Consider the following 22191-nt stretch of genomic DNA (forward strand, 5'->3'; position numbering starts at 1 on the left):
AGAGGTGAAATTATGTTTAGAACGGGTCATTAAACCAACTTCTGGTCAAAAATAACGCTGTGAAAGAAAACCTTCAGCAGCTCAGAGCAGCAATAGTCCATACCGCCCCCTCAGGGCGCTGGCACCGCCCCTTCCCGAGCATCTCCGGAAAGGGCCGAACCCTCCCGGCGCTGGCCCCACCCCTTCGCTCCCACGCGGCGCCGGCCCCGCCCCTGCGGGCGGGAGGGCGGGGGTCGATCCAAGATGGCGGGAGTGCCGGCCGTGCGCATCAGCATCGAGTCGGCGTGCGAGAAGCAAGTGCAGGAGGTGGGGCTGGATGGCAGCGAAACCTACCTCCAGCCGCTTTCCATGTCCCAGAACCTGGCGCGCCTGGCGCAGCGCATCGACTTCAGCCAGGGCTCTGGCTCCGAGGAGGACGAGCCGGGCTCGGCGGGCCGCGCCTGGACTGAACCGGGCGAGGCGGAGGATGAAGAAGGTGAGGAGGGGCGGCGGGGCCCACGGCCCGGGCTCTCCCGCCGGGATGGAGCTAGTGTAGGCTCGCCCAGGTGTGGCGGTGCCGGGCCTGCAGCCCCGTCGGTGCTTGGGCCTGGCCTGCCTTCCCCCTGGGATTCCCACGGTTGGCTGTGGATCAGGTTAGGATAGTCATGACCAAGTCCCTGCAAGTTGTAGTGGAAAAGGATGGCTCGAGATACGTCGTGTTATATTTCATGCCGTTATGGTCTCTTCGTGGTTTAAGAATGAGTCTTAAACCATATCTTTTTAAAGTCCTTTGTTTTCCCTTTCTTTATTTTTAGGGTTGGTAAAGTTTCAGCCATCCCTCTGGCCTTGGGATTCAGTGAGGAACAACTTAAGAAGTGCCTTGACTGAGATGTGCGTGTTGTATGACGTTCTTAGCATTGTGAAGGATAAAAAGTTCATGACTCTAGATCCAGTCGTGCAGGATCCCCTTCCCCCAAAGCAGGTATGTTGTACCTAAGTTATGCACTTCGTGTAGCTTGATGCTAAAGATTTTATTTTGGTGGATTTTTTTCATGTGTGATGTGTACAAGACTTTGTAAAACTTTCCTTGTGCTAGGACAGTGCTTTGTGGGTCAGGGTAAGGCTGGGAATGGGAGGTGAGGCCAATTTCAGAGGCCTCTTTGCTGAAGTTCTAAATCAAAATGCTACCTGTGACTGTATAATGCTGATATGAAAGTAATTCCAAATCAGTGGATATCCAGCAGTAACAACTTATCAATTGCTGTCAGTTAGTTTCCATTAATAATAATAAAGAATGATTTTTTTGAGAATTCAGGTGCAAGTATCTCTGTATCTTTTTTTTTGGTGTTGTTACCAGAATCCTCAGTTTTTACAGTTGATTTCAAAAAAGAAGTCATTAGCTGGAGCAGCTCAAATCCTATTGAAAGGTGCAGAAAGATTATCCAAATCGGTTGCAGAAAACCAGGAAAACAAGCGACAAAGAGACTTCAACTCTGAACTGCTGAGACTGAGACAACACTGGAAGCTGAGAAAAGTGGGAGACAAAATTCTTGGTGATCTGAGCTACAGAAGTGCAGGTAAACAGTAGGGTCTTTTTCACAAGAATGTATATATTATGAAATTTGCTTTTTGTAACTGGAAAAAACAGATAGAATATCTAATAATAGATTATTTCAATATAAGTTTATTATAATTTTGAGAGAGGATTATAAAGGTCCTGTTTTATTATCAGGAAAAATATATTACCATCCTCAACCTAGAAAGTACTTTTAAAGGCTCACTGTGTAGGATTTTAGTAAGGATTTCTTTACGGAAACAATTTGGCATTGACAAGGTAGTTGATCAGTTGACAGGGAGACCTTGTTAAGTTTTTGGCTTTTATCTACATTTGGTCTCTAAAGCATTTAAAAAAAGATGAGAAGTGTGTTACATTTTCTTCTGAGTGAAGATCATAGAATATCTCGAGTTGGAAGGGATTATCAAGTCTAACTCCCTGCTCCTCAGAATTCAGACTAAATAAAACTAAACCATGTGACTAAAGGTTGTCATCAAAGATAGATTTATTATACCTATTATTCCTACACTTGAGAGACATGATACTGAGAATATGCCTTATTTCATGGATAAGACAGTAAGAGAGGGTGACCAGAGAGACCAGGGTTTTAAAGGCCATGATGGAGTGACAAAGTGAATACAGAATCCCATGGAATTTAAGATATAGCTACAAAGCAGGCATCAGAACTGGGTGTGTTGGGTTTCTGTTGTCATCAGTGAAGGAGGGGAAGGACAAATTTGGGGTCGTTCATGTTTCTTTTATTTTTCCTCTTTCCTTGCATCTGTTGACACCATTTTGAAACAGTTGGTTTTCCCTCGTAATTATTAAATACTCCATGCTAATTTACTGTAAAACATTACATGTCGCATACTGGAGGACTGAGATACTGATGTGCTGAAATTAGCTTTCTAATTTATCTCGGTTTTTTTAAGAAGTCATTGAGAAATATGAGTCAAGTGCACCTCGGAGGTTTGGAGACTTGGAAATACATATTCTTCCAAAATAAAGGAACGAGGTTTTTTTTATTTGCAGAAGGTGCTTTATGTTTAGTATGTATGTATTTGCCCTTCTTTTCTCAGGCTCTCTTTTTCTTCATCATGGCACATTTGAGGTGATAAAGAACACTGACATTGACCTGGATAAAAAGATACCTGAGGATTACTGTCCTTTGGATGTTCAAATTCCAAGTGATTTAGAGGGATCAGCGTATATCAAGGTTTGTCAGAGAAACTGTAATAACGTAGCATGAGTTTTGTTTCAGTATGTGTATGCTTGCAACAGAACAAACACCAAATAATGTTCTCTCTTGCCTAGGTTTCTATTCAGAAACAAGCTCCAGACATTGGTGACCTCGGGACAGTCAATCTCTTTAAAAGACCCTTGCCAAAATCAAAACCAGGTATGTTGTTTTGTGAGCATGTTCTCAAGAACTGGGTTTGAGTATGATGCTTGTTTGAAAATCACAGCATATATCTTAGGAGAAGAGTGAACAAGAATATCCTCATTTAAACTGAAATTTTCTGTTTAGGTGCTGCTTGGGCTTTGAAAACGTGATACTTTCAAAGCACGCTTCTTCAGTTTTTCAGATGTTTATTCAGTTCTGAAACAAAAGTATGGGAGTTGTATTTCAAGTATTCTGCAGCACCTTCTGTTAGTCATTAAAAGTTTGAGCACATCACCAAAATCAATCCAAGGTATTGTGTTTCAGCCAGTTACATCCCATAGTTCAGCTGAACTGTATGACTGTTCACTCTTAACTTTGCCCAAAATGCATTACTTGTGTCTATGGCTCATATGTTTTATCTGGATCTGAAACTGTGATGGCAGTCTGTGCGTTAATTACTGACAGCCCCCCTGGCAGAGAGTAAATTGATTCATTTGATATGTGCTGGTATTTGAAGTTGTAAACTGTTAGGATTAAAAATTCATCCTTTACTCTTTGGGGTTAAAAATAAAGTGGCAGGATTTCATTTCACAGTGGTCTGTGACACAGATGCTCATGCTGTCCGGAACATAGACAGAGTGCTGTACTATGGAAGTGTTCCATATGGTACTCAGGATACATTATAGAGCTTGTGTACTTACACCAGAATCTCCCAAGAATTTTAGGCCTATAAATCCTGTGAAAGCACATACACGAACTGAATATTATTTGATAGTTCATTATAGAGTTACTTTAATAAAGCTGGAAGTATCATTGAAAGTAAATTGCAACTTAGGAAGCAGAGGTTCCTAAGCAGAGTTCACAAAAGGCCTGGCAGCGTAATACGTGGTTCCAGAAGGGCCTTTCACTTTGCCACATACATATATGTTAAATTGAATGAAAATGCATTAGTGTTACCTTAAAGTGCTTGCTTAATTGAGATAAAATTCTGATAATACTCAGTTTGGCTATAAGGTACTGACTGCTTTATCTTAGCAATTGTGCCTAGCCTACTGCACAGTGTCTGGTATCTGAAAAGAAAGGTGGCTTCTCTTCACTCTTTTCTTCTGGAAACATTGATTTGTATTTTTCAGGTTCTCCACACTGGCAGACAAAGTTGGAGACTGCACAGAATGTTCTTTTGTGTAAAGAAATTTTTGCCCAGCTGTCACGAGAAGCTGTTCAAATTAAATCACAGATTCCTCACATTGTTGTGAAAAATCAGATAATCTCCCAGCCTTTCCCAGGTAGGAAACTTTCCAAGACTTTTTAGCAATTATTTGCTTAAACGTGAATTGAAATTCCTGATTGACGTGACCTTTTTTAATGCTCTGTTCTTAAAAAAACAGACTCCTTGGTTTTCAGAGGTTTTGAAAAACAGAATTTCACAGAGTTAGAATTTTGCTTACTAATTATAGAAAAATTCAACTTATGTGCTTTAGTTTCTAATTTACTCTGTTTTCCTTTGTGGTTATGTTTTTTGTCAGCAGCACTTAAAACTGTCCACTGTAATGCCATGTGCACATGCCAGTTTGGAGCCGTGCATAGGTCATTGCTCCTGGATTGCACACAAGTGAAATTTAAGGCTTGAATTAATGGGTCTTCAGAAGAACAAAGGCTAAAGCTCTTCAATGAGGATAATTAAACAGCATGAGGGTGGCTCTGAGTCAGCTGCTGTATCCTCTGTTCTTACAGGGGGTACACAACTGATTGTATCATGTGAAGAATATATTTCTGGATTGCTTAAAATGTGCATGATGGTAAATCATTCCTTCTTTGGGGAAGGAATGGGGTCCTGAGGACTTTTCTTTTTGTGTGGGATTGAGTCATAGAAATTGGTGAGAAATGCAGCTAGTGAGCTCATAGCTGGCCTGTCAACACTTCAGTGAGTAGCAAGTCTTACTTGCCTTTGGTGCTGTGCTCTCCACCATCATTCTTTGATTTTTCTGTGATACGGTGAAATCTCATTGTTAAACTACTCCTATAAAGTGTGAAGAAAAGTAGTTCTCAGTAGCAACCTTGACAATTGTCAGTGCTCTCTTTTGGTTTTTTCTTCCCATCTGTTTTGTACAGGTTTGCAGTTGTCTATCTCTCTGTGCCACTCTTCCAATGACAAAAAGTCACAAAAGGCTGCTTCTGAGAAACAGAATCCAGAGGATCATCTCTATGTTCTGGAACATAATTTGCATCAACTTATCAGAGAGGTAATAAATGCATTTATGGTCAAACACTGAACAGTTTCTGGGCATTTGTTCAGTCTTTTGCCTGGTGTGCGGCACTGATGTAACAGCCGAGTGCCGCTAGAGGCCAGTCTCTTCCCATCCATTTGTATAAGGCAACCTATGCTCGGTTTCAATGGGTGTGGGTGGTTCAGTAGTTCCACTTCATGCTTTCATGGAATGCTAGTTCTTTACTTAACCTCAGGCTTGGCTGCTCACTTCAGAATAGTCATGCAAAGCTTTTCCACTAGAGCTCATCAGTCTCCCTTTTTGTATTGTGTCTGATTAATGCTTGGCAAGCACTGTGAGGGAGCATCTAGTCAGACTGTATCCCCATGAAGGAAGAACAATCAATTATTGTAATAGCTTTGCTTCTTTTAAGATCCACTTCTCTGCTTCAGTGTTTAATATTCTTGTATAATCTAGCAAAATGACCAAGGGTAGAAGGTTGAGGTTGCGTCTGTTCAGGAAAGGAGCGCAATTTTGCATGTCTGAGCAGAGTTGAAACCATATTCCAGTGAGTGTTCATCTCTTAGAGCATGGCTCTGCAAGTCATGCAGCCATGTGGAATAGTCCAGTGTTTTAAATGCTGATTTAGGTTTCATGGACCTTTGACTCAGTGCCCAGCTCTGCTGTGAATTTCCTTTCTTTACTTTGGACAGGTTGCTAAAACTTTTTGTACCTCAGTTTTTTTTCCTCTACAATGCTTCCTTTGTTTTTACTTGACCATTCTTTCTGTCTCCAGAGATGTATTAAAGGCATGGTTCCAAATTTTGGTTAGCTAGCACTTTTCAAAAAGAAAAAAAAATCACTTTCCAGAAGTTTTGAAAGACACACATAAAGTTGGCTTTAAAATGCTGTCAAGTTTCTAAAGTTAAAATGTTGCACTGTTAAAAGTATGTAAACTTAAAAAACCTGATGTGAAGCAGCATATTGTATATGTAGTATTTCTTGCAGATACGTTATTTGGTCACTTCATTTTATAACATCTGTTTGTTTCAGTGTCACAAGCAAACCCTGAGCTCGACAGTAATGCCACATCCAGCTAGTGCACCTTTTGGCCATAAGAGAATGAGACTTGCAGGACCCCAGGCTTTTGATAAAAATGATATCAGTTGTCTACAGTCGAATGAAGGACTTCTAGAAAAGATAATAAAACAGGCAAAACATATCTTTCTGAGACGCAGGTAGGTCACATGCTCTTCTTGTTTAAAGTTACAATAAAACGTACCATTAAGTAGAATGCAATTGATCTTTTTTAAGTGTTCTTAAAATTAGGCACTGTTTCCTTCACAGTTAAAATAGTCTTTATTTGCAAGTACTAAGAAACAATAATAAACGATAAAATACAAGCAAACAACACTCAGCTAGTAAAAAAAAAAAGTCAGATTTTTTTGAGATTGCTGTGACAGTTAGGACATACGCTGCTGATAATTGTCCCTACTTATCTTAAACTGCATAAAATATCTTTTTCCATATTCTTTGCAATGCAATAGTTGATACTGAGTAATACCGCTTTAATATGGCTGCTGAATGCTTGAGAAATGTACATAATAAACAAGTGGCCTTCATTAGCACCAGAATGGTGCTGAAATAGAGCTCTGATCCACATGGTTCCCTTAAATGGAATAACCTACTCAGTTCCTTTAAACAAGAGAACAGCACAAACTGTCTAGATCATTGTGTGTGGGATATGGCTTTATCTTCTAGAACTGCTCGAACCATTGACAGTCTGGCGAGTCGTATCGAGGATCCTCAGATTCAGGCTCACTGGTCCAATATAAATGATGTTTATGAATCCAGTGTTAAAGTTCTAATAACTTCTCAAGGATATGAGCAGATCTGCAAGTAAGTATGAGAATGCATGTCTCTTTTTACTGGTAGAAGCATGCAGCAGAGAATGTGTATCCAAGTTGTGCTTTAAAGGTTTAGATTCTTCTCAGACAGACAAGTAGGAGTCCGTTATTTGTGTGTGTCTGTTTGTCTGAGTTGTGGGGTGAGCAGCCACCCTAAGAAAACTCTTCACCCACTTTGTACTTTAATGAAGAAATGTATTACATCTTTAATTAGCACACTTTCCTTTCAAAGAAGAAAATAGAAATGAGAGTGGCCATTTAAGGGGGGGATTTACTTTTGGTAGAGATGACTGAATACAAAGTATCATTTGATATGCTGGATTCTAAACTTCCAGGCTCCTTATGGAAAGCTAATCAGTCCTCAGTCCTAGCTTGGTGGTATAGGTACTGAAATGTGGAATTCATGTAATTCATGCAATTAGTTATGCACATTGGTATCAAAATAAGTAATGTCGTATTCCAGAAACAAATGTCTGGATGCTGACCAGCAGTAAATTAACTAATGCATTGACAGTGGTTTTTTACATTTGGAGCAGTGTTCTGTGTGCACAGTGTGGGGCAAACTGCTGTCACTGGTGCAATTGCCGGTCTTGGTTCCAGAATGCATATGCTGCCCAAGTCTTGGCTTAGTATAGAACACACCATTTTCCCTGCACCTCTGGAAGGAAACTTGGGCAACAGTGGCAGGCAGGGAACTGTGAGGCTTCCTTGACCTGAACAAGCAGTGGGACAGGTCTGGGAACACGCCACAGAGTATGTCCCCTGCAGTATAGAGGGAGCTGTTGTGATGAGTGATGAAACTGAAATGGTTGGAGTTGCTGTCACATTCCGTAGGCTTTGCACCATCCATCTTAAGAGTTCTTGTCAATGACTGGGGGGATTCTGTGTTCTTAGTTTCCTGTTTTCTTTAGTGTTGTAGTGCATTTTGAATAAATATGCCTCTTATCTTCAAAGATCCATTCAGCTACAGCTGAACATTGGAGTTGAACAAATCAGAGTTGTGCATAGAGACGGAAGAGTTATTACATTGTCCCATCAAGAGCAAGAACTGCAGGATTTCCTTTTATCTCAGGTAGACTCATACACATTATTCTTCCCTTTCTTGTACTGTTTGAAAAACAGAAGAATCTCACCTTTATCTGTATAGAAAATATTTAAAAACTTCAAATAAAGATAGTGAAAATGGGAAGGTGGATTACTGAATTTTCACTATGTTTGTATAGTGACTTCAGCAACTGCTACTAAAATATAATGCCAGTTTTTACTAAGGTCAGTAGTAATAATGATTTTTTCCCTCCCATTTAAAATACATTTCTTTATGCTGCTCATTATGGTAGAAGCAAGTCAGTGAGACTCATAACAAACAGTAAGGTATCCTATATGTGAAACTTATTGTAACCAAGTTCTTAATGAGCCCACAATTACTGTCATTTCAACATTGTCTGTTAGTGCTCACTTTGCATCAGTCATTACTACATCAGCTGATATTTGAATGAACTGTATTTACTTAATTGCTTAGAACAAGCTGCTGGTTTTATTCAGAAGCAACAATCTCCCTACTATGCATTATAAATAGTCAAAATACAGGTCTTTAATAATAGTGGTTGGCCTGTTGCAGTTATATAAAACTCCACGACACAGAAAACAGGTTGAAACAGATTCTGCTGAGGGCATGTCTTTTTGGGCAAGTGTTGTCAGACTTGTTCACAGAGAACTGCTGAACAGTGCTAGATAGTTCCTTGTTACAAGTGTTAAGTCATAATACAGAAAAACAGTAGCATTTAAACTCCTAAGCTGTTAAAGCTCAGTGCTTACACTTGAGCATTAATGGAGATAATCATGGATGCGAGAACCTCAACTTTTTTTTCTGAATTGTTTCTTCTGATACTTTTAAGATTTTTATATATTTTACAGCAGAAGTCTTGTTTTTATTCACAGACAGAATTGTTTAAAAATCATGTTTGAATCCCTTGAATTAGTTTTTGAGACCTAAATACAGGTATTTCTAAATTGAAAGCAATATTTAAATAAATTGCATAAACCCATATGCCTATGAAAAATTCATCTAATTGAAAAATACAGTGGTCTCCTCTATCTGCAGAGGAAGTAGTCTAAATTCAAATAACACAAAGCTCTACCAGCATACATGTAAAAAATAAAAAAGTTCCTCTAAAGTAGAGAACTTAAAATACAAAGTCACTTTTATAAATAATTATTGTATAGAAGAAAAAAGGCTTGGTAAACTCACTAAGCAATTCTTCCTGTGGTGTGCAAATACTGAACAGAAGGCGAACCTCTTGTTATCTTTCAGATGTCACAGCACCAAGTACATGCAGTTCAGCAGCTTGCAAAAGTTATGGGATGGCACGTGCTGAGTTTCAGTAATCATGTTGGTCTGGGGCCAGTGGAGAGTATTGGCAATGCGTCAGCAATAACTGTAGCATCACCAAATGGAGACTATGCCATTTCAGGTAGTATTCCTATTGCAAATGCATGCCAAGTCATAGAATTCTTAAGTGAGATCTACAGGCTTTACAAGTCTCTTTCTGAGGTTTTTTTGTGAAGCATTTTGCTATAAATTGATACTATTCTATACAAGTGTACAAACTATTTCTTTTGTGTATGGAATTGACATCTGCATAGAATCAATACTTTCCTCAGGAATCCACTTAATATAAACTTGATTTAATTTACACAAGTTTGAAAATATTTCTGACAGTTAGCATAAAACCAGGAGATTACAGAAACCATCATGACCCTGAAGGGAGGGGGAAAGGTAAACAACAGGATCACAACTCTGAACTTAAGGAGAAGAGAGTTTGGTCTCTTCAGGGATCTTTGGGAAAGAATCTTACAGGATATATGATCCTGTGGGATGGAAAGAAGAGGAGTTCAAGAGAGCTGGTTGTTTATTTTTTTCAAGGATGACTTCTTTCAAGCTCAAGAATGGTCATACCTATGTTCTGGCAGTTTTGCAAAGGTGACAGAAAATCTGTGTGTATGAACAGGGAGCTCATGACTGAACTTATGACAATAGAAAAGAAGCTGCAAGAGATTATAAGCCTGACCAGTTGACCTGGGAGAGAGAGAGGCTGTCCAAGCATGCATTGACAAGGATAGGAAAGCTAAGGTCCTGAGGGGTGTACAGGGCAACAAGAAGAGTTTGAGCAGGTACGGCAGCAGCAAAGGGAAGATTAGGGAAAATGTGGGACTCCTTTCAAATGGGCAGAGGACCTGGTGGCACGGGACATGAAGGAGGCCAAGGTACTCAGTACCTTCTTTGCTTTGGTCTTAAGACTGGCCTTTAGGAATGGGTCCATGAGACCCATGGGAAATTTTGGAGCAAAGACAGCCTCAGTAGCAGAGGAGCAAGCTAGAGAACCTTTGAACAAACTTAGACATTGACAAGTTCACGGGACCAGGTGGGATATATCCATGAGTGCCGAGGGAGCTGATTGATGTTATTTGTAAGGCCACTCCTCATCATCTTTAAAAGGCCGTGGTGATCAGGAAGGATTCCTGAGGACTGGAAGAAGGTAGATGTCACATCCTATATTCAAGAAGGAGAATGTGGGGGAACTGCAGTCTGATCGGTTTCATTGCATTACTGGGAAGATAAGGGGGGAAAACCGGTCCCAGAAGTTTCCAAACATATTCCATAGAAGGTGGTGACTGAGAGTAATTGGCATCAATTTATGAAGGAGAAATTATGTTCAATCAGCCTTACACTCATCTGTAGAAGGCTGGCTTGGTAAATGAGGGGAAAGCTAAGTGTTGCCTCCCTAACTGCTATTTAAAAAGCCAACACACACCACTACCCAGCATCAAAACACAGAAATGCATCCAACCAACAAAACACCACCACCCCTCCACCAGTCTTGCAGAATTTTGAGATTAAAAACAACAACTATGCTAGTGACTTTGTCCCTGTCCATTTGAGATAAATGCACTAGAAACAATACATTTTTGCTCACATTTTTCAAAGAATAGTTGGAATACATGCAAGGAAAGAATGAGCATAATAACCTTTGCCCTTCCTGGTATCATTAGGGAAAAAGAAATGTGGTTATAAGGTGTATGTGTGGGGGTTTTATCAAATGTATCTCTGGTTTAATCTAACCAGAATTAGATCCAGTTAAACAGTTAGTGCTAAACAACAAAATCGTAGAGAACTGGGAGATGAGAGAGAGAAAATTAAAAGAAAAAGCTTTTTAAAAAAAAAAAGAATTTTCCTTGTTTGCTTTCAGCATGCTTGGAATTGAGTAGGAGTAATGTATAGTATACACAAGAAAGAATATTTAATAGGAGGAATTCGTACAGTGTAAAAATGCTCATTAAAATCTCTGTTCATTGCAGTACGTAACGGTCCGGAAAGTGGCAGCAAAGTTATGGTTCAGTTCCCACGGAGTCAGTGCAAGGATCTCCCAAAAGGCGACGTACTGCAAGACAGCAAGTGGAATCATCTCCGAGGGCCATTCAAGGAAGTTCAGTGGAATAAAATGGAAGGGCGTAACTTTGTGTATAAAATGGAACTGCTCATGGCTGCCCTAACTCCCTGCTAATGATGCGTCGGCCTCTCTGTGGGGGCTTTGAATAGTCTCTGTGCAACAATCACTGCCCCTGCAGCAAAGGGAAATGGAAGCTATGGGCCAATACAAGAAAGCAAAACCAAATTTATTTCCTGTACAGATATGTCCATTGTGGAGTTTGTAATAAAACTTTTTTCAATGGCATATAAAATACATATAATTTTTTGAAAAAGTTCCGCTCAACTGTGTCTTTGCTGATTGCTCTGTCCAGTGTTACATAACTGAGTAACTAACGTATTTTTTGTTTATAAAATTAAATTCAGTATTCCTTTTACTACATGAAAGGTGTCTGCTTGGAATCATTCCCTTTCCTCTCATGCCCTTATTTTTTTCAATAGATCTTTGCAAGTATTTTTGAAAGATTAAAAATATTAGAACTGAATTGGGCTCTCAGTGGGCCTTTCAGTGGCTTATACCACAGAACCTGGCTATCCCTGTGGATGCTAATGGCCTTGTTTGATGAGAAGTGGGACAACAGTAGAAGCAGAGCTGTTGTGTCAAGAATTGAAGCTAAACAATACTTAAGATCAAGGTAACGTCTTCACTGTGTGGCATTCTTGAGTTGGATTGTTTGTAAATTGATGGGGATTCTGGGTGACCCATTTATTTTTGAGAAATATATTTACTTGGCAGTTAGTTTAAGTTGAGAGTGTTACTAAGTCACAGCTTGTGTTTTCTGTCTCTCTTTTTTGCAAGAATATAGAGGAAAGATCTTACTCTGCTTGCAAAATTCTGATAATTTGAGTTTGTGAGTCATTTGTGTAAATTAATGTCTGGATAGAAGGTGGTAACTCTCATGCAGTAAACCTTGGATCTCCACACGTGCTGCTGGGTTTTTATCCTGCACTCTCAATGATTATTGTCCAGGGAAACAATAATATCCTCCTGAATATCGGCTCTTTTGAGTTCTTTCAAAATAAAAAAAGTCATGGGTTTGATGGTTTTGGTTTGGTAGTTGTAGCCTTGAAGCTTCTAGTAAGGTGTTAACAAAGCTTTTATTTTGTTTGGTACTTAATTGCTAAAGGTCTTTTTGAAACCTGTCTGTATGAACTGGTTCAGATTCATTTCCATGTTGTGTTATGAGGTGTGTGTGTATATATGTATATATATATGAGAATTTCTTGCACATAAACATGTTTGAATTGAACCTCATACTTCTATGATGACAGTTATTATTTTGTTGTACTCTCAAGTAATAATGAATAGTTTTGGGAAATACATATTAAGCAACTGCTTGTGGCAAGCTGCTGCTCAGTGTGTATCCAAAGCAGCTCTTGTAGTTCTCTTGATGTTTGCCAGCATGGAGCATCTTGTTTCAGTTCCTGGATGTACTGGCTTCTGTGTAACTAATCTGTGAGAGAGAAACAGTTTTCCTTTCAGGTTCTGATGAGTTGCCCAAGACAACTGATGAAAATGAAAAATACTAGTAGAAAATAGTCTCCTGATCTTCTTGAAAAATGGGTGAATCTTATTTAACACCCATCATGTCACGTCCTGTATTGCTGGGCTAGTAGACACTGCACCACTACAGGCAGGGAGGACTTTTGTTTCTTGGTGAACAGTTCAGCCAACAGCCTGATGCATCCAACTGTATGAGGCTGTTTTGACTCCTGCCAACACAACAGATCTTTCCTTACTAATAATTAGAAGATGAGTCTATGAAACTTGAACATGTCTTTACACTTCACTGTTGTTAACCTAAATTGACAGGTCTGCATGTAGTGATAGCCTTTTCATTAGGTAAGTTCTTCATTACCATGTAATCAGATCACTACGGAGCTATTAGAATCTCATGGTTGCAGGACTTGTCTCCTGAAAAGAAATAACGGATGCAAGAGGACATCTAATGTGTTGTGGAAGTGCAAGCACCGCATGTTAGCAGTGAAAACATTTGTCAAGACTTCCACGTCTAGCTGAAAAAATAAGAATAACAACAACAACAAAAGAATTCTTAGAGACCTGGAGCATTTGTATTTTAGTGTTGAATATATAGAGATTCCTAATTTTAATGGAAAACAGACTGATTAGGCCTCTAACAGAGGGACAGTCTTGAAAATTGGTAGTGCATCTTTGAATATGAGATGAAGACAGAGAATGATTAGGACCTTTACTACTGATTGCCAAAGCAATCTTGTGAACTTGAACATCTCTTTAATTAGTTTAAAAGTAAAATGCCTTAACCCCTTTGATCATCTAGAATGCTCTAAATGTTAAATTCGCTGGTGTTCTGCAGGGAGTTTACAAGAGGAGTAACAATAGCTATTAGTTTCTGAACTTCTACTGTAACAACTTGCCATGAGGCTTTAGATGCTCCAGGGTAGCAAGAAACTGCTATAGACAGCTTAGTCTCACCTTCTGTACATAAAATAATACTGGCATTAATAATGCATATTGACAAACATAATTTTCAGAAAAATGTTAATATTTTATAAAAGACCCTACATGTGTACGGTAAGCATGTTAAATTCTGGGTAAAATTTGTGAGTGAGGAATTGTCTATAAGGAAAGCTGTACATAGGCTAACTGTACTGGATGTCATCAGTGAATGTTGAGTCCCTGTTGTTCATCTGGGATATTACTGCCTAAAAGCGAGGTTAGCACCACGGTCAACAGCCAAGAATAGGTGCCTGAAGTTGCAGTGACTTTGGCCAAGCTAAGAGAGGTAGAACAACTGTGCCAGGTGGAAACTTGTTACTGCTGTTGTAGTACATCTTAAACTGAAGAATTTTAAGTGGTCGTTTCCTACTTTCATCCTAGCTTTCAAATATTGTAGTTTACAAGTGTGCCTACAATCACAGCAATGCACTTGAAAGACGGTCATCCATGTCTGGATGTGTTTCCTGACTTCCTTTGGCAATTGGAGTGTTCAGGGCAATGTTAGCAGATAATAATGGTGTTTAAGTGCACGCTGCACTTTTTGTACTTTCTAAATAAGTCTGGCAGAGGACCTACTACATATTCAGTTCAGCCTAATAACTTCACATTCAAATTCTAAGATTTAGGGAATAAAAAAATATGGAATAGGTAAACAGAAAAAAACCCAATAATGTTTTCCATATGCTATAAGTATACTTCACCAAGTACTTCAAGCTTGGTGATTGAAACAGATGCACTTAAAGAGTTTCTCTGTTGTCAAAGCTTAGTGCACTCAAAGATACTTTAGATTGGTAATACACATTTAAAACAGAAAATTAGAACAAACTGTCAGTCATCTGTGCTGTATCTGAGATCTTTAAAATTTAATTTCTTCCCTTTTTTGACCTGTTCTCCTAAATGCAGGAAAGAACAAACAGCTGAATCTAGTACCTGAATTTATGAGTGGGAGAGAGGCCCTTGTACTACAAATGTCCAGTTCAATCTGGGGATGACTTAAAGGTATTGTGTACAGGGTGCTTTGGAAAAAAGCTTGTTTGACACCTACCTGCATCGTTTTTCACTTGGTGAGAAATTCTCTGAGAGTTTTTCCAAATGGAACCCATAGTACCTCTGCACCTGGTCATCCTAGTCCCTGACCAGAGGGGAAGCTCTGTCAGTCTGTCCTGTAAAAGGTTTTTGCAAACAAGTGAGACAAAGAGTGAGAGAGGTTGTAGGAACAGTTTGACTCAAACAGCCACATGGCAATCTACAGGCACAGACTAGTCCATGGTCTCTTACATTTTCAAAGTTTATTTCACACTGCAAAATTCTCATTACAAAAGCAAAACAAAATAACTTGAAGCTTGGTCAGTTTACTGCTTTCTCACTGACAAACGCAAATGTTATGCCACCTGCAACAGATCTGCAGGTGGAGGATCGCATTTAGTGCAATATGCACATTCAAGAAAGCATTAGTTGGATCACTTCATTTTTTCTTTGAACATGGGGAAAGCAAAGGTGGCTTCTCAACAAGAGCAATTTCAGAACTGTATTTGTAAATACTAAATTTCAAAGTAATGCTGTTCTAACTTTTCTTCTCAGACTGTTTGTCGCTGGGCTAAGTTTGCAAAGGACTGGACATCTTTCACAACAAAACTGTTTAGTACTTTGCCACCTCACTGGTGCGGTGTATCAGTATTTTGTGACCCCTCATATCTTTGTAGACAGCGTCCTCTTTAGTGCCTGCACAGGCTTCCTTGTATAACCACCTGCTCTAGTAATGTCATAAAATGTGTGTTAATATCCATTCCGGGGCAGTGTAAACAATTGCAAACATAAGCGGGAGAACTTTGACCAGCTCGGCATTCTTTCCAAGTCACTTTTGTCTTATGAAAAATTACAGTTTGTCTTCAGAGCTTCAGGAAGTTCCTTACACCTGAAAGTAGCAGCATAGCTGCAATAAACAGGATTCAATGCTTGCAATTAATTTTTAATGTAATACTGTAATTAGATATTAAATTTATTATGTTGAAGAATGCTAATGACCACTCTGTCTTAATAGGAGACTTGCTGTATCCAAAATACAGGTGTCCTTCAAGACCATGATAATTTCCTTTATGGGTTGGTCTTAGAGGCTTGGTTGCTTGGTTGGCTGGTTGTTTTTAAGAGTGGTAGAGGCTGTAGATTTTATTAGTTAGCCACAAAAACGTGTTCATGCTTAGCATGAAAGCATTCTCTTTTTTAATGTGACCTTGACTAGCAGAACCGAAAACTTAACAGGTCAAAACAGCTCCATCAGACACTGCTGATTAAATTGCAAGTCAGGATGTTTCTGCAGTAGTCACAAACATTTTACCTTCTAGGTTTGTTCTTGCTTTCTTGGTCAGTGTTTTCTCCTGAGGTAGAATCGTTATTTTTGCTATGATACAGTCCTTGGCTAACACTCAATGGTTTCCAATTCAATCTCTTCCGTTGTACTTGCTGTAAATAAAAGCATATTGTTATTGATTGGCGAATGGATTGGAAGGCCAATGTTCCAAAATTATATGTGTTGTGCTAATAGCTGAGATATTTTGAAATTTTTAATATTAGCTCAAGCCTGCTCATCTACAGTCAGGTTTTAAATACATCTTTTCAAAATATTTAACTGCATAAAGAGGCCCTCACAATCTTTAAAGTGACACTGGTTTCTTCCAGTACAAGGCTAAAGGTACTATGAACACCTAAGTCCAGAGGGCCCATCCTTATACCTCTCTTCCTAACTTCTGTAAGGAGGGCTCTTCTGAGGTGGAATTGGGGCAGAAGTTAGGTCCTTGCTTTGGACCATGTTCTGGGAGATGACACGACAAGTTTCTGGAACTGTAGTTTTCCTAACTCTGCCGAATAACTGTATTCAATTCAGCTCTGTAGAAAGATTAGCTTTAACTGAAGGAAGAGGCTTTATCCCAACAAAAGCCTATATTTTCTGGCATGATAGGAAAATTTTCAGTAGCTACAGAACCTTGTGAATGGTGTGTGTACCATGAAAACAGCAGCAGCCCTTAAGAGCTGTATGTGAGTGACAGAAAGGAATAGGCAGCTCAAGCCAAATTAATTTCTTCTTTTATCAGGTTTTGCAGAGATGACACAAAGTCTGGGCCATGAGGCTTAGGATGCTCAAGTATCTGTTAGTCTAGTAAAATCCTGATAGCTATGCTGCTTGTTGTAATGTAAAAGCTTAAGCAGCACTCATTAGAGAAGAAATACAGACCTATTACCTACAGGGCAAGAAACCACTAGTGGATCTGCACTTACAAAGTATGGAGGTAAACATCTGGAATGTTTTGAAGTTGTAAAAGAAACCTCCCATTCCAAGGATGCACCTAAAGAGCTTGATCCCAGGTCCATAGAGTGGCATCTTGTCTTGCTGCCTAGGGCAAATATCCCTGGCGGTGGCTTGGAAATTTCTTCTCTAATATGTGAATGTTCCCTTCAGTGCAGCCCTCATGTTCCCTTGACCTGCTTTTCATGACTGTTGTCTTCGGTGTGTGTCAGGAGTCTGGTTTTGATATTAGTCAGTGTTTGTTGCAGTCTGCAACAGGATCAAAGGTGAGGACAGATGAAGGGGGGGGTTGAGAGGAGTGGGAGAGGTGCAGTCCTTCATGAACTGAGGTGAGGGTCACTCCCAAGGGCTGTTTGATTATTTTCCCCTAGGACATACTCTTCTGGTGTGAACTCTGAAAGAATTGCTGATGCTCTTGACTTTGTCTCCTGCCCTCTGATAGGGGGGTTATTGCAGCTCTTGCCTTTTCTCCCCAGGTTTCGCAATCAAGCAGTGTTGGTAACTGTTTTATTATTTCTGATGTGAAGTGTATGAGGTAGATGTCCTGTGGCTTGTTCTGCAACTAAACACCTGTTATTCAGTTGCCTCAGCTAGTAAAGAGTTAGAACAGGATAACTGATTTTGAGCCCTTCAGTCTTGTTTCTCAGTGTCCCTAATTAGCACGCTTATGGCACAAATTTTAGGCTCAAACTTCAGACTTGAAACCCCTATACCTTGACTGCATTCTTAGAGAGATACCTGTGAGTTTGTGTGTCTTCTTCTGAAACAGATGCAGAGATTTATTACACAGCCACATGAAGCAGATCAGAATGGCAGATACTGCAGCGAGAAAGGCAAAGAGAACTGCTACAAAATGTAAATCTTCATAGATAATTTCTGTAGGGAGAATGGAAAAAAAATAATATTATAAAATTGATTACAAACAGATTGGTATTTAAACACAGGGTAAAGCCAAGAAGTCCCATCTAGTTTGTACCGTAAACATTGACTATGATGGTGCCGTAGGCGTTGTTTCCATACTCCTCTGTTACAGTGACAAAATAGTAGCCAGCATCTCGCATGCCCACGTTGTGAAGCTGTATAGAGCCATTTTCAAAAGTAGTCACTCTGTCCTTGTAGACTGTGGATATGTTGACATAATTCCCAATTTTCCACTCAACGATGCTGGTGGTGCCCCAGCTTGACACATGCTTCCACTCAATGGTGGCAATGCCTCTGCAAGAGTATTCAACTGAGAGGAGGATGTTTTGTGCCACTGTTGCATTGATGTTGGGTTGTGGGACAACTAACGATACTCCTCCGGGAGCTGAAAGACAAAGGAGGGTGATGAGTGTGGAGGTGATGCTGCACCAACCATCCAGGGCAGGTTGGGACCTCTGGGTGTGATTCATCCTACCTATCTCAGCGGTCGGTTTTAAGAGAGGATAGATTATGCTTTGCAGTATCTCTTTATGCTGTCTGTAAAAGTAACATACATCCTTAAACACTAAATACACATTTGCAATTGGTGATAGCAAAAATGTTTCTACTATAGAGGATAAGTAATTGTGTGTGTTTAAATGTTTTCATACCCAAATCAAAAGGAACTTTGGAAGGGTCTTTTTGGATAAGGGAGCATAACATCATCTGAAAACTGAGCAACACTTTTGTATTCATCGGTAACTGGCTTTCTTTTAAAATCCTGCATTTAGATGGAAAGTTTAATTGTCATGTCCAAGGTAACCTATTATATTAATTAATTACCATTCTCCAAAAGCAAGAACTGTAGTAGGCGTAAGTATGTGAAGACTCAGCAAGGACTTGGTCTTGTTTTCAGGATGTGTAATCAACATTTGAGACATGAGCTCCTTACAGGCAGCCAGTTATATGCCAGCACAGATAAACTGCATGTAATCAAAGGTACGCAGTTCCATGAGAAGCCAGGGACTTCACGTTCCTGATGATGTCCGGGCAAAAATGCACATTAAAGAATATTTAATTCTCATCTAGTTCCTCCTGATGTGATTACAGAGCTGTGAAACTGAACTGACCACTTAGTTTAATGTGTAACAGCAATAATTTCTGCTTGCATGTGGGTGTTTCTGCATGAAAATTTGGATGAACACCAACATCTGAGTTTCAACTGGCATACATTTTTTCTTTTTATTAGTGGCATGTTTGAGACATTTGGCTAGAGGCTGAAATCCTGTTATCTCTCCACAAAAATCAAAGCAGACAAAAGGCAGATAAAGCACAGAGTAAGGCTGAAAGCCTTTTCCTGGTTTGGCTTGGAGCAGCTCACTTACTCTCCTCTCTCGCTGTGGGAACAGCCTGACTTCAAGAGCAGAATGAAAAAGTAATGCTGACCTGCAAATGTCTGTAACCCAGTGAGGAGTGAGAATGAGACCCTTAGCTACACTGCAGGAGTGCAAAGCAGGACCCCTGGGGATGATCCTGGAGGTTCTGCAGAGTCCTCAGAGATAAGAATGATTAAAAAAGGCAAAGAAAAAAAATCTCCAAGGGAAAGAAATATATTTAAAAATCTTAAATTAAGAACCCTCCATGAGCAACCAGAAATGGAAGACATGGGTAAATTAATTACAAGCTGACTTCACTGTATTTGGGATATGTAGCAAAATTCACTAAATCTTCTGGTCAAGGTAAGGCAAGGAAGCTCAAGAAGCCATTTAGATTTCCAGGTCCTCACCTATGGGACCAGATAAGATCTAGGCTTTTCCCAAGATAACACTTTTGGGATTCTCCCTTCATGGGCTTTGTCATGATCATGCTGCCCAGTCGCTCTGCAGGAACATCATCACACTTTCTGGGCAGCCCAGTGCATCTTCTGCTGTTCAGCCTGTGTGCAGGAGAGACTAACCAGAGCTGTGAAAACGGGGTTTGTGCCAGCTACAGACACAGAACAGCCGGGAACCTCTGGTAATCGCTGCAAATTGTTCCAATTGTTTTCTGCTCCATGTGTTTATTTAAAGGCCTTTCCCACTGTTTCTGACCAGACAGGAGCTAGTGTCTGCCCTCAGTGACTCTTTTGTTTTGATAGAGGCATCTTTCCATTGAATTATTTGCAAACGTGTTCTGTCCATATCCAGCATGCAAAGCTACAAAAGGCAGTGCGATATTTAACCATTCAAAAATATTTTTAATAGGCATTGTGCTTAGATCACCTGAACTGGTCTAATCCCAGCACAGCTGCACCAGGCTGGAGAGCAAACATCACACCCACCTGCAGGGCCCTTTGCATGCCGCTCTGCTCTGCTGCTTGCAAAACCAGACCCTTCACGCCCAGTAAAACATGCACCCAGGAGAAGAGGGCACCGGTGCTGCTCAGAGCACAGTGAGTTTGCTGTCCTGGCATGCTGCTCTGCTCTGAATTATTTGCCTGGCCGAGTGTCAAAGGGGCAAGTGTGGCTCTGCGTACCAGAGTGGCCATAGCTGGGGAGTGGGTGGGAAAGGGCTGGCAGTGAGGGGCCTCCACGCAGGAGCTCTAAACTGGGGGGACAGCTCTAAAACAAAGCTCTGAAACCCTTGGGACAGTTCCTCCACCCTTTGGTGTCCTGTTTGTGCATCACATCTGATGATGGAGTGTTGTGCCATGTCCAAACCAAACTCTGGTGGCACGGACATCCCAGTCCCCAGGGGTGGGTGGGGTTGGCAGAAGTCTCCTCCAGCGCTAGCTGGAAGAGCGAGGATGGTTCTCTGAAAGTTGTCCCATCCCCACTCACCCATCCTGGGGTGCTGGGTTGGAACCCACCTTCTCTCCTCACCGCCGCGTTTCCCAGCGTGACCCGACGCCCTTCGGACTGGTTAACCGAGCTTGATTCCCCCTCCATGCCTTGTTCCCTCGGTTGCTGGAAAAGCAGGGGGCGCAGGGCGGCTGCCGGGGCCGCCCCCGTCTCCCCCGGGGCCGCCCCCGTCTCCCCCGCGGCCGCGGCTCCCGCCCGGCCTGCACCCCCGGGCCGGCCCCGCTCGGCTCCCCAGCTCCCTCCGAGCAGCAAGAGAGGGGACGAGCCTCCCCAGACCATGTACAGCCCGCAGAAAGTAGCGATGCCTGCCTGAGTCCCGGTATGTCCCGTCCCCAGCAGCTCCCGGGAGCACGGCCGGGTCGGGAACAGCGCTGGCCGCGGGCGGGGGGCGGCGGGCGCTCTGCACCGCCCCGAACAGGTGCCGGGCGCTGGGGCTGAGCTAGGGTATCGAGGCGAGGAGGAGGAAAGGAGTGGGGGAGGAAGCGGGGGGAGACAGGGACGGAGTCGGACACTTACTCTGCAGAGCCCACCCGGCGGCCAGGCAGAGGGTGACGGTCCCCACGACGACGCCCCTTCCGCGGCAGCCCTGCAGCGGTCTCATCAGCGAGAAGCCGATGCCCCAGGGGTGGCATTTAAGTGTCTGGGCCGGCCGGCGCGGCCCGCCCCCGGGGGTTGCCTGCCCCAGGCCTCTCCCTCGCTTTCCCTTCCACTTCTTCCTCCCCCTCCCGCCGCGGCGCCGGGGCTGCTCCCAGCTCCCCCCCGCACCGGCCCCAGGGCGCTCCCCCGCCTCACGCCCCGCGATCCTCCGATCCGCGCTGGAGATGCAATTGGTTGAGGAAGGGAAGGCACTGCCCGGCCGCCGGCCGTCGCCCAGCCGGGAAATGAGATTGGGCGGCCGCGGAGCCGCGCAGCCCTGCCCGGCCCTGACGCTACCCGCCGGAGCTGGGAGCCGAGAGCCGAGCCCGCGGTCGGGACACCCGGCCGAGGAGGCTGCTTTTAGGTATGACTGTGCATCTGCGCGGGAAATTTCTCTTCGAGGTGTTAAAACTAACTTTATTGCCCTGAAGAGCCTGGTGATCTTGCAAGGAAGACGGTGGGACTGGACATCAGCATCTCTGCCTCCAGGAGTCATCTTTGATGACCACGCTGGAAA

At 41.8% G+C, this 22191-nt stretch overlaps 2 protein-coding genes across 5 annotated transcripts; one reads left to right on the forward strand and one right to left on the reverse strand.

The window, feature by feature from the left end:
• Positions 1-207: 207 nt before the first annotated feature.
• Positions 208-12768, forward strand: MED17 (mediator complex subunit 17). Its single transcript, XM_017837783.1, has 12 exons — positions 208-475; positions 795-961; positions 1337-1556; positions 2614-2750; positions 2849-2933; positions 4052-4204; positions 5031-5161; positions 6179-6363; positions 6887-7024; positions 7987-8104; positions 9344-9503; positions 11389-12768. The coding sequence occupies exons 1-12, from the start codon at positions 244-246 to the stop codon at positions 11592-11594; spliced, it is 1932 nt and encodes a 643-aa protein (XP_017693272.1). The 5' UTR covers positions 208-243; the 3' UTR covers positions 11595-12768.
• VSTM5 (V-set and transmembrane domain containing 5) lies at positions 8033-21639 on the reverse strand. Of its 4 annotated transcripts, none has more exons than XM_017837793.1 (6): positions 21555-21639; positions 18275-18604; positions 18037-18174; positions 16333-16457; positions 15043-15160; positions 8033-8139 (listed from the first exon to the last, which is right to left on the reverse strand). In XM_017837793.1, exons 1-4 carry the CDS (start codon positions 21637-21639, stop codon positions 16414-16416), a joined length of 597 nt encoding a protein of 198 aa, XP_017693282.1. In that variant the 3' UTR covers positions 8033-8139; positions 15043-15160; positions 16333-16413. The 4 variants fall into 4 exon arrangements, with proteins under 4 accessions (XP_017693282.1, XP_017693281.1, XP_017693284.1 ...); XM_017837792.1 differs by lacking the exon at positions 8033-8139 and adding an exon at positions 10124-11471; XM_017837795.1 differs by lacking the exons at positions 8033-8139; positions 21555-21639 and adding exons at positions 10124-11471; positions 21047-21138.
• Positions 21640-22191: the final 552 nt, after the last annotated feature.

Source organism: Lepidothrix coronata, unplaced genomic scaffold, assembly GCF_001604755.1.
Source record: "Lepidothrix coronata isolate B3197 unplaced genomic scaffold, Lepidothrix_coronata-1.0 Scaffold310, whole genome shotgun sequence".
NCBI classification, from domain to species: domain Eukaryota; kingdom Metazoa; phylum Chordata; class Aves; order Passeriformes; family Pipridae; genus Lepidothrix; species Lepidothrix coronata.